At 42.2% G+C, this 17,253-nt stretch overlaps 1 protein-coding gene across 1 annotated transcript; it reads left to right on the top strand.

Moving 5' to 3' along the window:
* The first annotated feature begins 7,675 nt into the window (after positions 1-7,675).
* kcnj14 (potassium inwardly rectifying channel subfamily J member 14) lies at positions 7,676-10,595 on the top strand. The gene is made up of 3 exons (XM_061081277.1): positions 7,676-8,737; positions 9,779-10,096; positions 10,368-10,595. Exons 1-3 carry the CDS (start codon positions 7,676-7,678, stop codon positions 10,593-10,595), a joined length of 1,608 nt encoding a protein of 535 aa, XP_060937260.1.
* The last annotated feature ends 6,658 nt before the right edge of the window (positions 10,596-17,253 follow it).

Genomic DNA, 17,253 nt, shown 5'->3' with positions numbered 1-17,253 from the left:
CATTATACTGCTCTGATTTCAACATCGACACAAGTGTACAGTATAATATCAAACTTTTCTAAAGCATCATATTTTCACAAACCAACATTGATATGCACTTGTACAGTATTTGAGTCCTACACTTCACTTTACTTTACATCAACAGCATTGTCATAACCAGACATTCCAGACGAGGGGAACTCTGGCATGTTTTGAGTGCACGTATCAGATGCATATATCTGCAAATAGCATGTTGTGCATGGGAAGGTAGGGTGAAAGCATGTGATCTAATGAAGGCATGCTTTGGCACAGTGGTGTATCTAGATTTCTGGAATTGGTGAGCTTGCAGTGGCAGGGCATATACCATAAATGTAAATCCCCATCCCCCACACTGTAAGTTAACATTGTAGTTCAACCCAATACAACAGTGATAAACAGTGATGTTAGCGAGGTGTTAATTTAACTTCATTTTCATTTTAAGGCTACATTTTGTGACTGAATTAGCTTGTAAAAGTTAAAGTTGTGTCTTTATACGCCTTAATTTTATTTCCTAAGATGGGGGCCTTAATTTGCTCAGGAAGTCTTCTTGTGTATACTTGTCTTTTTAAATAGGTATAGAAAAATGTGTAAATCTATTATTGTTGATGGCAACTTCATCAGTCTTGATTGTGTGTCTTTTTAGTGTTCAGATTTTTCTTGATTAGAAAAGTGTTGTGTGGCGTTTTAACCGGCATATTGCAACCTGCACCTTGTGATCTCCCTTGATTAACATTTGGTTGTTATCACTCACTGACCTTGATCACCACGCTCAGCTGAGGGAGGGACGGCCACAGAAAAGCTTCAATTAGACGGAATAAGGACCAGTGCCAAGATGACTCCACACTTGTGCTTATTATCAGATGTTCTAGTGCGTGCAAGTCCATATAATGTCCTCAAGAGTGACGTGTGTGTGTGTGTGTGTCTGGTGTTCATTAGTGAGTTTCAAATGTGTGCTCAGTTCAGAGCTCACGATATTTAACTAATTAACCAGCTCCGACCTTACACAGTTTTTACTTTGCCTAATAATAATGGTCTTTGTCTCTAACGCATTTTAAAAGTATCCACATTTTTGAGATGTCACTAGTGGTCTTGGTCAAAAAAACTAATATAAGTGTGATGGATGACTTATTTTAATGCTGAGCGTGTGAAAAAGCCTTTTCTGTGTCCAGATGTAGGCGTGTGACGTCTGATTCATCCTCTGATGTGATGTCACTTGAGTCAGTATTAGTCAAAGCTTATGGCTAAACACTTGGGATGAATTAAAAATCAGTGTGCAGGGTTAAAAATAAGTGATGTTATGTGCTACACAGCCTGAGGTTGGTAGTGTGAGGCTACATCAGCCGCTACAAGCGAGCAGAAAAGAAAATATGTCTCAATCTGCTGCATCAATTTTGATTTTGATTTCTTTCGTATTCAGAAAATTTAAGTACTTAAAACATTTCGAAAGCATAGAAAATGGATATAAGTACAATGAGAACACTTAAGTTATTAAGTTATAGATCGTTAATTTGACAATGGTGTAGGAAGAGCAACACTAAATCAGAAGGGAAGTCTTCTGTGGAAGGTTCTTCCATAAGCTGAAACCAGTGGCTAGAGGATATGGTAAATACTAAATCTATTCAGTTTATAGTAATACAACATGCTACAGAGTTATTATAGTCAAACATATTCATGCATTCATCAAGCAGCACTTTCTGGAAAAGTCAGCCCTTTTGGATTAAACCCTTCGTATATATTTTTTAATGCTTTATTATAATAATAATAATAATAATAATAATAACAGTTGTATAGCACTTATCTAAACAAGGTTACAAAAGTGCTTCACAAAATTCGAGGCAACACTTTAAGACATATTTGGTTTTAATGTCAGCTAATATTCCGCTGGATTTCACCCTTTATGACGCAGCATCTATTACTGTCTGGTTCTCCGCTGCTGCAACTATCAGCTGCACTTATCGCAAAACATATGAGTGATGTCACCAGATCAACACTTCACCAGAGCTCTATTGATCAGATAGACTAAAGCAAAAGGTCACTGCAGTGTGGGGATGTGTCTGCACACTGGTTCTATATTTTCATTGTTATTGCTAATACAGTTGTTGTAGGAGCCGTTTTGTGCTGATTAAACATGAAGTGAATTGACTAACTGCACCTTAACTAAAAGAGGCTGAGGGAAATAGGCCTGAGACAGACAGACATATGTCACAGAGAGAGAGTGAGAGAAAGACCTGATCTGTGCCCTTGTTTCTAACCTCCACTGATCAATAGCGATTATCGATGGCCTCATATTTGCATTGTGGCTACGGAATGTAGTGGTTCACTGAGGTTTTGTACATTGTGTACACGGTAATAAATAAGCTCCATCATCAAACAGTCATCGACCTACATGAAACACTTTATAGAGTAAAAATAGATTGTGAATATAACTTTTCTCATCATCAGATTATGATGATGGGCAAATCCCAAAGTGTAGGGAAGGAAAGTGACGTCAGAATAAAGAACATAGTTTATTCAGAACCTTTTTCAATGACAGTGAAATCACATTTTACTGCAAACATAATCTTGGCTAAAAAACATATTAATATGAGCAGATAATCTGGATAGACTGAGAACAGGCAGTGACCCACAGAGAGAAAGTCTACATGGAAAGAGACTTAGGAGGAAAGAAAGATCTGTGGTGAAAGGGTATGAGTCTGGATGTGCAGGAGATTTGTGAACACAATAGTCAAAGCAGATATTTTGTTGGTTCAAGTTTTTGGGTTAATGTTGTACAGATAATAATTCTTAACTGAGAGTTGTTTAATTGAGTGATTTAATTGACCCCACCATTACCAGGCTGAACATCAGTATAAGAGCAAATACTTACTCAGCAGGAGATTTTAGTTTATGCTAATGATGTATTTAATTTATTTAAAAACTCCTAAGTCATATTATTCCATATCGTTTTTATAATAACATTTTAAAGGACGATAACAGTGAAGTTATGGCTCTTAATACACATACGTTATCTTCCTAAGCTATCACTGGTGCCCTAAAGTCTTTAAGTAATTACCTATATAACTGTCCCTTATTTTAAATATTTGTATAGAACAAATGTGTTACTTTTCTTCAGGCAGTTAGATAATAGACATGACAATAGATTGAACGATTCATTAACCAAAAATATATAAAATAATACAAATGTGTCTTCAGCCTATAGGATTAAAAACAGATGGAAGGAGCACATATTTAATGGCAACTGGCAAAAGTACTTTTCAGTTATTTTTCTTTTCAATTGATGAAGCAATTAATCAACTAATCACTGCATCATAGTCTATTATTGACCCTTGTTCTTCATTTTGTAGTTACAGTTAATACATATCCTGGAGTTGGAAAGTATAATAAATCACATTAAATAAACAATATCTTGTTCAGTTCACTATCATTTGCTGTTACAAATTTAAACTATTCGACTTCCAGGACTGCAAATGAAAAACCCACAGTAAAATCATATTTCTGGTGGACAATCAGTTTGACTGAAGGGCCCACATCACGCAGCCCTCATCATATATAGAAGGACTGTCCTGGAAGTGTGAAGCAACAACTTCACACCAACAATTTTCCCACACACCCCTTCGTCAATCTTCTTGGTGGAGTCATTTGAGATATTTTCCACCTCACGTTGACTCTCACATTGCACACACGCACGCACTCATGCAAGCACGCACGCACGCACGCACACACACACACGCAAGCACACACACACACACAATCTTCCCTCATCACCTTCTCTAGCTGTTGTCGCAGACTTGTCCAGCGACACTTCAGCCCAATCACTGAGATAGCAGACCTGAGAGCTCCTTCATCTGGTAGTGTTGGCAGGTAGTGCAGTAGAGGCACCAAGGTCAGGACTGCCTCCTCACACATTAACTGAACACTCAGTAACACAAGCCTGCATGGCAGAATTTGTCTTTAAAATTTGTATATGCCGCACAACAGCTTCTTGGGCAATACATGGCCTGTCCCATTCTTCTGAACACATCACCTCTGCAGTGTCTTGGAGAAATTCCTTATTTTTGCCACAAATGTTGGTAGGTTAAAATCACTGTGACTTCACAAAACATTCTTTGGCTATTTTATTTAATATCTTCAAATTCTTCTGTTGTGTGAGTCAGGACAGACATGGACAAAAACTACAACTTGACTGTTTGGCAAATCTGTTGCTGTAGTTCCCGTTAAACCTTAAACTGTGTGGTTCTGTAAGAGTTCAATTATGATCCATTTAGTCTGTTTGTTAATAAACTTTCTTTAGCTGGGTGATTCAATCTTAATGGGTGTATTTTGTTACCTTCACCAAGGAGGTTAAGGTTTTGTCTGCGTTTGTTCGTTATCAGGATTATGCAAAAAACACTCTAATGATTTCCATGAAACTTTGTGTAGGTGCTGGAACAGGATGCCAGGAAGAAATCATAAAATTTTTTTGTGTGTCTGGATCCAGGACTTTTTCCCTCTTTAACATTATGTGATAGGGAGTTTTCACATTGCTGTTGCTTTCTCAGAGAATAATGTATGGATATTGATGGAAAAAGTCACCATGTGTTGGGCTGTTTGTAGATAGCTGAAGCTGCTGTGGTTATTGGCCAGGTGTTCACTACATTTTATTTGTTCTGTAGCTCAAATTCTGATCAAGGTGTTAATTACAACACTATACTGTATTTATAGTCTACACAATCATAAGGCAGCATCTTTTAGATTAGTGACTTGCACTACTTATTTCCCCGTACCCTGTGTATACCAAGATGTATCCCACCTGTGTGTGTTTATAGATATTTTTGCCACCTTCTATAACAGTAGCCGCTCTTATGTAAATCCCTCGCGGATTAGCAAAACCATCGGTGAGATTACCGGAGTCACAAGCGCAGCTGTAATCCACAGCATATCACCATCTCCCAAGCAAGACTACTACCTCTTCACCCCCCAACTCAGAGTCCTCGCTTATTCAAGTCGTTCTTCTGAGCGACAATCCTGGTCTCAATGTTTGACTCTAATCCACTATTTATCCAAGACTACTCACCCTGTACTATTTTGTATCCTGACCCAAAATCAGTACTAAAAACTCATTGAGTTTAGGGTTTAATGAATTGGATAATGATGGACATGAATATTATCAGAAGTCCGATTGTTTTTATGCTGTTTTTTATTTAATTCTACGTGTGCTTCTTTTTGCAGGTTTCATGATTGCATTTTAAAACTGTCTTTGGGAAAATCTCCACCAATATTTGAGCAATATCCAGTAAGGACAAGAACCAAAGAGATACATCATTGGTAGGTTTCTGATCTGCATCTATTTAGATGTACATCATACACAGCATCCTTTAGATTTAAACTGAAGTATAAAGTTTGGTGCATTTGTGTAAAGAGAGAGAGAGGTAATTTTTCAGACATCATTAGTTAACAACTCGTGTAACTGCTGAAGCATGTGTTTCAGTTTTGTAACATCTGCTTTAACTTTCATTTGAATTCTTTGTTTTTGATTCTCATGTCCTTTTCTTTTCAAGACTGGCTGTGCATTAGACAAGAAGGCCCTGAAGCAAAGGAATACAAATCTCTACAAAGGGAGTGGGAGAATCAGCAAACTCCTCAGTTGCCCTCTCCTGTGATTCCTCCCCTTGCTTAGGCTTTTACCGAACATGTGTCAGGAAAGAAGATCAACACACAAGTGAAGATGAACCCATACGTCACCTCTGACTTTAGGAGGGATCTCTTTCCCCATTTCCATTTGTTGTAGACTTTATTTTACCCTGCTGTTACTGCTCGATGGACTTCCGCCATATTGGTACAGTTATAGCAGTCGGTCATGGGTGAACGTTTTTCAGTTCCGTACTTGCCACAGCTCAGGGTTAAAGTTAAAGGCTTGATTCTGTCCACTTAAGAGACTGGATGTGGATTCTTTGACATGATCCACTTGTAGACTTCTCTGGAAATGGTTGGAAAAGGTAAATCTTTTTTTTTCCAGATGTATTTGCACATTTCAACTTTATCAGACTCATTTGTATATTTTAAGGATTTCTGCATTCTGTTTGCAATTCATTTATAGTACCCTCTTAAATGTATTAGCACATTGCATCTGCATATCATCTCTATTCTTTGCAGAAACCCTCTCTGGTGGTCAGGTAGCCATTTGTCATCAACAGGGATGCTGAGAAGGCGACAACAAACCCAGTTATGGTCTCTGCCACTTTAGTTCACAACTCCTCTCCTTCCTTGGTTTACACCTGATCTATCAACCATGGCACCAGACCTCATGAACAATGTAGAAACCTTCTCAGGTGAACTGTGTACTTACCTTTTCCTTCCATACAAATCTACCACTCCGCTGTAAAAACATGAGTTATGTCAGAGTTAGAGCAAAGTAATCTCTCTGTCTTTTTTTTCTGGTCTTCTTCGTATGTTTTGTCAGGTGTAGACGAATTCTCAGCCGCTATGCTGAGCTCTAATGAGGTATGTCTGTCATGAGAGACTAACGGTTGCAGATGATTGTAGTTCATGTCAATATTATCAATGCAACTCTCAGTACCAAGTCTTCATCAAATTGATAATGGCCCTCCAACATATAAGCAGACCCTGTGAAAGAAAATGTGAAACTGTAAAAGCAGTGACATGACTGCACAGGAGATGTCAAACAAAACGTGTTAGTTGGGCCTTTCATGCTGGGAAAAGGTTGCATTTCTTTGACCTGTGAATTGGAACGTCTAGTCGGATAAAGCACACATTGTGTTCATCCCCAGTGTTGTCATTTCCTTATGCAAAACATATTGGTACAAAATTATACTTGATGGAGAATGTCTTTAAGAACTTCATTTTCTGAAACTGCTGTATTCTTTGTTTCCTCATGACCATACCAAGGGGTTGTGAAACTAGGAAGAACTTTGATCGTAAGAATTTGCATGTTTTTATTTATTTTGTTTTGTCTTTTATGCATGAACAATTTTATCATATCATCCTGTTAGAAGTTCATTTGGTATGTTTCGTATGTCCAATTTGCATCTTGTCCCAATATTGTGAAAGGTCCCCTACAATGACCTGTAAATCCTTGAAATGTCTCCATCCCCATTCTCTTACTCCATCATATTCTCAGTCGATAGCTTTAATGAATTCATGCCTGCCCGAGGTTTCCTTTTTAATGAACTGAACTGAACCACTGCATGCTCTTGATGTCTGTTGAGGTCAACCCGGCCCTACTACTCCCCGTCAAACCAATTCTTGTTCGAGAAATAGATTTCTTTGGCTACTGCATCTTTTATTTCAGCTGTGATTCTAACTGATTTGTTAAATGATGCACCTCTGGAAATACATCAAGTCAGCCCACTTTTTGCTGGGGTATCTATCACTAAAAGGATAGACTGCACTGAGAGACAGTTTGTGGAAAGGACACCCAAACAAGTGACTGATCAATGCCCTAGGAAGGAACTGTCCTCTGGGTTATCATTTGCCATAATGGACCTGCAATTATCTCTTCATTAAGGATTGAAAGACTGACTGCTTTGTCAGTTCCGACACTTGACTTCATTGAATATCAAGCTGCTTAACTGCCACAACTCCAGTAAGATCAAGGCTCATCGAGAAATAGAGAGTAAGTGGGAAGTTCTCGATTTATAGAGAGTAGACTTAATAGTACATGATGGGAGCGGCACGAGTAAAACGTCGCTTCAGTGCTGTGGTGGATGGGCCAGTGGAGGAGGAGGAGGTCATGAGGCTCGCACAGAGTGCTGCAGATACAGCTAGGGCAGGGGGGAGCCCCACAGGGTCAGGGACCCCATCCAGCCCCTCCCCGACCCATGCACTGAACGGAAAAGCTCTACCTCTTCAGAGCAACACCAACAATGCACGGAGGCCGAGTGCCATTGGAGAGTCAGTTGGGGGAGAGGCCGGAGGAGAAGGTGGGGTGACAGCCGCAGGAAAGTGCCCAGGTCTAAGCAGTGGAAGAGGCGGTGGTGGAGGAGGAAGAGGGGTAGGCCGTTCCTGCTCAGACAAGGATTCACTCTCTTCCCCCTCCACTATCAACCGCCGGCGTGCCAGGCGCTCAAGCCGCCGGCCCCGACAGCGCTTTGTGGGCAAGGACGGACGCTGCAACGTCACCTTCGTCAACATGAGCGAGAGGGGCCAGCGGTACCTCAGTGACCTCTTCACCACGTGTGTGGACATCCGCTGGCGCTGGATGCTTGTTATCTTCACCCTCTCCTTCCTTCTCTCCTGGCTACTCTTTGGATTTGCTTTCTGGCTCATTGCCGCCATGCATGGGGACTTCTCCATTCGGCTTACCCCCAGCTCAGGTTCCTCTCTGGGATCAGGAGAGGCCGGTCCTGGAGGAGAGTCTGATAGAGAGTCAGTTGTTGAGGAAACTTGCTTTCTCCAGGTGAACAGCTTCATGGCAGCCTTTTTATTATCCTTGGAGACGCAGACATCCATCGGTTACGGATTCAGAAGCGTGACCGAAGAATGTCCCCTGGCGGTGGTGGCGGTCGTTTTGCAGTGCATTGTGGGCTGCATTATTGACGCCTTCATCATCGGGGCAGTCATGGCAAAGATTGCCAAGCCCAAGAAGCGCAACGGAACACTGTTGTTCTCTGAAACAGCTGTGGTGGCACTAAGGGATGGGAAACTCTGCATGATGTGGAGGGTTGGAAACCTACGCAAGAGCCACCTGGTAGAGGCCCACGTCAGAGCACAACTACTGAAGGTAAGGGGAGGGAGCATGACCATGATGAAAAAAAAGACAGATGTCAAAGTATGGTGATAATAAAAGAGACAAGACTTTTCTTTGTCTGGAAAACGTCATGATGTGGTTAGCTTAAAACAACCAAGGAAAAGTAGAAGTTGCTACTGTGGGAGAGTGGTAGAGCAAAAAAGGTTGCAGTAGAGAGAGAGAGTGCTGAGACCATCTGGCCTGTATACTGTGGACCACAGTTAATGAGAGCTTGTTTTATTTCCCCTCAGGGGTCAGGAAGATTTACCATGGATTAACTTGCCTACGATTCTTTAACTGGGAACTATTGTTCTTTGTCATCTCATTTTCTCTTCTGTACTGTATCTATGTGGGTCAGGTGATTGTACTGTATGTTTACTTGGTTACCCTACTGTTTATTTATTTTTTTGGGAAAGATTTTGTTGTCATCATTTCTGCGTGTGTGTATGCTGCCATAGTTGTCTGCAGGGTTCAAAATCTGTAACACTGAGGCTACAGCACAATTGGATATCTCTTCATTGAATGACCATATCAAAGTTCAGACAGGGCAGATGGGATTAAGGATCAAAGAAATACAATTCTAAATGCTGGAAATAGATATTTCGACATAGTAAGGGTTGGGTGAGTGATAAGCCTATGCATTGTTGGTGTGACGAAATTCCACTGAATATTATAACCCAAGACTAATCTTTTAGGTCAGAGTAGGAACTTTAATTTCGAACATTATTTTTCCAGATGATGGAGGAAATTATGTTATGTGTATTTTAAATATTCATATACAAGATAGCTTTCAAGGTTCCTATACCATTGTATTGTACTTCATAGCCAGAAATACAGCTCAAATCATTTCTGTCGTCCATTACATTTGATCATGTCCTGCCTTTATATTTTGTTTGTCTCATATTGGGAATCGTTTCTAGTATCCATTTCATATTTTACCACATGGGAAAATCAATTTTTCAACATATAATGTGGAAAGTTTTATACATCCTCATAGTGACTTTGTTCTACTTTCTATACCCAACCTGTTCTCAGCCAAGGGTTACGCCAGAGGGAGAGTTTCTGCCACTGGACAATGTAGACATCAACGTGGGTTTTGACACAGGCATTGACCGCATCTTCTTGGTCTCGCCTGTCACGGTTGTCCATGAGATCAATGACGAGTCTCCCTTCTTCGAGATGGACCAAAAAACACTGGAGAGTGACTGTGATTTGGAGGTAGTGGTCATACTTGAGGGTATGGTGGAGGCAACAGCCATGACCACACAGTGCCGATCCTCCTATCTGGCTTCCGAAATCCACTGGGGACACCGCTTTGAACCAGTGCTCTTTGAGAGGAAAGACTGCTACCAGGTCAGAAAAGAATACGGATCCTTCCCTTAAATATGCTAGCATTTATCTAGCTATCTTTTAGCATTTTCATTGTGATCATGTGAGCATGGTAATGTTAGCATTAAGCTCAAAGTATCAGTTTTGGTAGCTGTCATGTGACATGTCGTCCATTCTTATACACATTCTCTGATCCAAGCTGCCTCACAGAGCCACTAGTTCAGATCTAGACTTCCAATCTTGTTAGACCACAAATTAAACATGTACTTAACATTTTTGTGTTCTTTTTTTTCAGGTGGATTATTCTTTCTTCCATCGGACATATGAAATCCCTAACACACCTTCATGTAGCGCTAAAGAGCTGGCAGAGGAAAAATACAGCCAAAGCTCACGCTCCTCATTCTGCTATGAAAATGAAGTGGCTCTGCAACTTGCCTCCCCTGAGGAGCCTGACCGAGACCCTGAGTGTCCCCCTCCACCCACCCGAAGGCCATCCCTGGCAGAACATCTCCACTACAACTGAACTTGATATACAGCTTAGATGGCCTCAAGGGAAAAGACAAAGGGAGTTGACCCAGGAGTTAAGAGTACATTAAGGCAGAAAGAGAGAGGCTTAGACAGGAAGGAATGAGCAAACCAAGAGAGAAAGGTGATCCAGTGATTAGACTGGAAAGAAAGTCTAGAATAGGAGCAGATTAAAAGATCCATTAGAAGTTTGCCAGATTTAGATGAGTATTATCATACAGATTAGATGTTTCAAAGAAACAGAAAGGAAATGGACGGATAGAGAGAGCGAGTGTCAGGTTTGGGGTCAGTCCGTCGGGGAGGTGAGTTACTACACTGACCTAGTTGTCTGATTGGCCCTGGCAATCTTTCATAATCATCAAAACCTGTCTGCTAAGTCTCACATCTGGCCCTTCCTACCACAGCACACTGATCTGGCTCTAATGCCGGACTGTCAAGGTACGCAACAGCACCACATGGTGGCTGTAACCCGCAGAAGCACCTCAAATGTTTTGGTGATCCTGGAGAAAATTCAGACCTATTTCAGATGGCTTCTGCGTGCAACACATGGTAGTGTACTAACTACTCAGGAATGTATTCCACGATGATGCTGACTTATCACTTTAGTGTTTTATCTCCTTAAGGTAAGTATGAATGGTGCACATTTTAGGATACTTGACCTCGGTGGGTGTTGAGAATTCAGGTGGTGGCTAATCTACTTGTAGAGCCAAAGCGAGCAACAGACACATGGAGAAACAGCTGAAAACTAGCAGCGGCTTTGAGCAGTTTCTTTCCCATGTAATGTGCTGTACGTTGTTTGTTTTTTGGCTGCCAGGTTCATTGATTGTAACATTTGCATCATTTAATCTTTATTTATTCTGCCATCTTTACTGGTTTGGCCGTGTTGGCCATGATGTTGGCTGTGTCCAGACCAGTAAATCACTTTCTTTCATGCACTACTAACTACAGTATATATTCATGTTCTCTGTTGCTCAAATCAACCACACTGTGTTGTTGCGCTCTGTTACTTTTGGTACTTGTAATTCTTGACTGCTCTCTGACGTTGTAATCTTTTAAGTTTCTTGGCACTTGGAGGACCTTTTGATGTTTCGGGCTGAATCCAAGGCAAAAGAAATTGACTGTCATTGACTAAGAACACACTGGAGGCCTGCATGCACCTCCAGCGTCACTAGAACAAGTTAAACCGAGTGCATGAGGTGTTATGGCGAAGGGTACGAAGGATGGCTGTAATTCTACATCTCAGAGTTAAACAGCTGTCCACCATCTATACAAACCAATGAGGACTGAAATGTAAACTATAGAAGACATTCAGAGTAAAGTGTTCTGTATTTCTATGCCCATAAAATCCTGTGACAACTTCTTAATTCTAATGGGTTAATGTTGGTTTCTCTCTCACAAAATGGGAGAACAGTGTTGTGGGTGGTGCCTTTATAACAAACCACAGATTTTGCATCTGGCCCTTCACCTGCAGTAATTAAGCTTCAACCACATTGGAGGCGTGAGGTTATTTTTATTGTTTTCATTATAATGTGTTTTTATGCAAGAGTGTTTTTTCACCTTAATATTTGCAGTATATTGTTCTCTGATGACAAAACGTCTCTGCAAATAATTACTCTGAATCTGCTAAGCGACTGAGTAGTATATTACCATGCACTGATAACGGATAGATGCTTTTATCTATATAAGCTATAGGAGGTAGACTGTTATAGTTGCCCTTTGTACGTATATAGCAAAGCACCTGGGATCTTCTTCCTGTAATAAGCTACAGTACATTAAGCTACCTGAGTATTTGACGTGTTGGTAAAAGAGGGAAGGAATGCGCAGAGATATTAGGTATTCACCAACATCTGAAGCACAACATGGGAATCCGTTCTTTGTACTTTGCCATTAAGTAATCTACGGGGACTAATATAACTGATACACATACAGGAGCACAGGTCGGCCTCAACGCACCAGTCGCAGTGTTCGGTTGGAGTTACTGAAGATGTATTATCTGTTACAATTAACGTCACTGCTGTTCAGTGTTTGAGTCGTTGCTTCCACTTCTCCTTCATGGTCACTATGTTCTATTATTAGGCTGCATGTTGGGTCAAGACGTTCACCCTGTCTCCAGTGAAATGTAACTCGAGCTTAAGGCACTGTCATTATCAACTTTTTAAATGCCTCCAAAAGAAATGAATAGTTGGGTTTATTTTTGTAATTTCACTGCTCATATTAATAAACATAAAGTTGTGAGTATTTATAATATACATGCAAAAAATATATGTCTATTCTACAGATATTTTACATATGAGATGAAAACAATAAAAGCTGTAGCCACCTTTCCTTGGCTATTTTTTTTATGGGACACCTCTCCACAAGCACAGAGCACTTCCAAGTGAAAACTAAAGTGTTGAAGAGCAAATAAAATGGTGACTGGATTGCAAATTTGGGTTGATTCTTTATTTGTTTTCTTTGTAATTCTCCTCAATGCAAAACAAACGGGTAAATCGTGTTGCTGGTGCAAGTTTCTGTAAAATTAAGTTAACACGTTTATATCTAGTGAAGGAACTTTCTACTGCAGAGATAATGTAGCTCAGCATGTTAGTGGTTAATGGTCATTTAAACTGTCCTGAGCAAAAGGCCTTAACACGTAATTCCTCTATGCAACTCCTGTTTTTATTGTCAGTCGCCTCGACTTTTCACATGTATAAAAGTGTAATATGTACCCTTAGATGTCTGTAATATGATTATGGCCAAAGTTAAAGGATTGACTGTAAATGTTTAGTTTTATGCGACAAAAAATGATAATTTTATAAGTTAAGATCCACTCCCTGACTATTTGTTGGGCATAAAGGAGTCAGGTCTCTATTACAGCTGCTACATGTATATGTAACATCTATTTTATGTGTCATGTATATGTGAATTATGTTATATGGCGTGTATTAGCATTTCATCATTGTAGCTGTGGCTCCTGGGACCTCCAGTGAGCCCTGGTACCAGGGGAGCTCGGCTTCAGTGGGATTTTGTGGGTGATCTGAATCACGCGCCTGGAGTCAGATCGGTTCACAGGAGCCTTCGGGTGAGTTCGGCCGGAGACCCGAGTCCGTCCGATCTCAGATCAGTGTCTGCGGACCCTCTCCGCCTCAGCGTGGTAAACAAAGAGCGCGCAAACTTCCTCACTCTAGCGCTAGACTGCCGCACAGCCACCTGCTGCAGCCTTCCTATTGGCTGATGGACGCGTCAGCGGCACTTGGCCCCGCCTCTCCTTCTCTACCATTGGCTTACTGCTGAGACCGTTGCGGTCCCGTTGATGCTATTGGCCGCCGCAGCCGTCTCGTGCCCATTTGTGGGCGGAAGCCTCTCGTCGCATTCACGGGGCGGGTCTACTGCGCAGTTGTCCATTTTGATTGGACGCTTTTCTCTCCAGGGCGGGACTAGGAGCCGTGTCTGCTCTCTGATTGGCCCGCTGGCAGGAAGCCCGGCTCCGGGGCTGAAGCCGCCGCGGTGCCCTCACTGCTCTCAGCCTGTTTTATCCTCGGTGTGTGCGGCTTCGCTGTGAGAGCGCTGCGATGATTAGAGCCGCATCTGCGGGATCACACACACACCTACCCGGCAGGAATACACCCGAGCAGCAGCCGCGTCCCGGTTCTCCCCGCACCGCAGCCTCACCCACCACTCCCAGCGGAACCTGAAGGTGAGACATTCTATTACCTTCACCCCCTATAATCCAAGTGGAGAAGAGTCGGTGTGATATCCTGGACGTGTCGTGTTTCAGTGGCGAACCTCGCTGGCTTCGGTCTGTATGCGCCGGGAAATGAGACCTCGGTTCGGACTGGAGGCTTCTCCCAGGCTCGGTGTGTGTGAACCGCCTTCGAGCAGCGGCTCACATCGGCCTGACCCGAGGTCCGAGCGAGGAGAAGGTCCAGTGGCCATAGTGGAATAGACATCGACGGTTATAATCATACTGTATAACGCTATAATGTGAGCTTCGTGTAATATTGCACTCTCATTATGATCATCATCATAGCATGTAGCTGGTGTTCCTGGTGGACACGTCTGGGTCTTGTGGCTGCCACACGGTTCACAGTCAGTCCCAGGCTGGAGCCCCCATGTGATTGTTCGTGTGTTGTGTTCAAGGTGTGGTTGGGTCTCGTCAGTTTTTTTGGCTGGAGCTTCTAGGATCGAAATGCAGGTGTCACGCCACAGCTGCACTGGTGTGCTGCCGCTGGGATGATCACAGCCAGTGGCTTCGTAATGTTACCTCTCCTCAGTGGGATGAAGCCCCAGTATCATCATCATCATCCTCATCATCCTCATCACCATCATACCGGTGCAATGGCACCTCACATCCGAGCTGAGGTGGAGCAAAAAAAAGGCGTTTCCATCTCCCCCCTACCCATTTCACACACGCACAATCACACGAAGACACCTCACACATTCATTAATTAATATTTAATTACACCCACTCATTCGTTTTCACACACACCCACACACACTCAGACGCACACAGGCCTGCAGCTCAGGACCCCCTGCAGTGGATGACCTCAGTTCAAACTCAGGATGTATTGTCTGAGGGCGCCTGCTCAGAGCTCAGGGTGTTGCTATGGAGGAGAGCGGTCAGATTTTTGGCAACTCCAGCTGCTGCAGGAGGAGTGAGTTTGCTGCTGGTCAGTCCAGGCTGTACTGCGACAACCTGTGCGTTCTCAGTGTGTGTGTGTTGTGCTTCAGGGGAATCATTGGCACTCAGCAGCCTAAATCACTGCATCTTTACATGGTTGATGATCCTATACATCCCCCAGATCATTGATACAGATGATATATAATCAGTACTGAGATAGAAGGAGACAAAGGAATTTAGATCTGATATGCTAGTAGGACACAGAGCTGGTCATGATACATGACGATGATAGGAAGAGGCTGGTAATAATCTATAGTTTTCTGACTGTCATCAAATTCCATTTGATAAGAAAAGCATTGATCATACAAGTATTGTCTATATGGTAGCCCCTGCCTGATAAAGCTTGATTCTCTTTGACAAAGATCTTCACTGTTTTACAAACATCTGTGAGCCACTCCGGTGCTCTGGTTGTGTCTTCATTACCATGAGCATAGTCCATTATTCTCATGTCCTATATCCACTTTACTGGTGAGGTAAATACTCACTAGAGCAGCAAATGAGTCTGCAGCAACAATATTCTCAAACAAATTGACTACCTCCTACCCCTCCCACTTACTCATGTTTGAGAAGCATTTTTATTGTAAAAGCTATAGCTTTTTGAGGAAACTATTGGTCAAAACTAATATTATTTATGTCTTCAAGAAAGGTGTGGCTCAACACCACAGAACAGTTAGGGAATAGTGGGATTTCTGTTTCAGTCTATCCATTGTATTTGTGAGAAAATGATATTAAAAATGTAAAATACTTTTAGGGATCACATATTTTCCATACTGAGTGACTGGGTGGTGGCGGCTTCTTTTGTCAACACGTTGGCTCCACACCCACAGTCATGTTGCAGTAACAGGTATGGTAACGGCAGGGCTTGGGACCAGGCCCTGTCATGAGCAGACAAAGAGGAAAAAAACGTAGACTGAGGTGCATAGCAGGAATCAGGACTGATGACATACCTGCTGAGGCATGGAGACGCCTAACGCCTAACAAGCTCGCTCCATACAAGGAAGCACAAAAGCCGTCTGATCAAATTTGTCATCGGCTGTAACTTAAGCTTCTTTTATCCTGTGCAAATGAATAAATTAACATTCCTAAAATGTGTGGATGCTATTTGTACCTAGGGTTCCAGTTATGAATGTTTAAAAGGATATGTTCAGTAAAAATGAAATGAATGAATGAAATTTAGGGGTTTAGATCTCATTGATTCAGTACAACCTTTCAAGAGCAAGTGTGTTAAACGCAGGAATCCATCCCATTTAACCCTGCATAGCATTCAGTGTGGCATTATCTACCATCCTGACCCCATGTACGTATCAGACGTTAGCGATCGGCACTGTTAAGACTCAGTATGGTTCATGTTAGACAGGGCAGCAGGTACTCCTTATGGGTGGAAAGTTTTCTAGAGTTCTCCTTCCCCCTTACTAAGTGAACTTTCTCACAGATTCGCTGCTGTGCACAATTTCTTACTTGTCAGAGCAGATCTCCAAACACCCTGTTATAGTATTACAGTCACCCTTCCTGGAGATTGCTTCATGTTTCAGAGTAGTGACCACTTCTATCTACAGCCACCTCCTCTCTCACATGATATCTGCCCCTGAGGCCAATCAGCATTTTTGCTCTGCTGGTTCCCAGCAGAGGGTCCTACTAGAGTTTTGTCTCTGCTGAGGTCTGTAGTAAAGAATGCTTCATTTTCTTTCAGTTAACCAAAGATTCAAGTCCAGTCTCATCCTTTCTCGTCACTGCTGTCCCACCCTTCTCCTCCTCCCTGGCCATCCCTCCCCCTCTCACTGTCATGTCAGTTTACTCAGTCGATTGATGTATCTCCCTGTTCCTCCAGCCCTCCATCTCTCCACCCCTGTCTCTGCCTCTCTTGCATCCCTGTCTTCTCCTTGATTTGATGTGTCTTTCAATTAGGCCATCCCTGGCCCGATCTCAGCTGGGCATGGCCTGCATGCTACTTGCGTGCTAGTACTACTGCTCTTCCTATGTATGAGTGGGTGCCCTC

Source organism: Limanda limanda, chromosome 11 (genome assembly GCF_963576545.1).
Source record: "Limanda limanda chromosome 11, fLimLim1.1, whole genome shotgun sequence".
Classification (NCBI taxonomy): domain Eukaryota; kingdom Metazoa; phylum Chordata; class Actinopteri; order Pleuronectiformes; family Pleuronectidae; genus Limanda; species Limanda limanda.
This window is presented reverse-complemented; position numbering and strand designations above follow the sequence as displayed.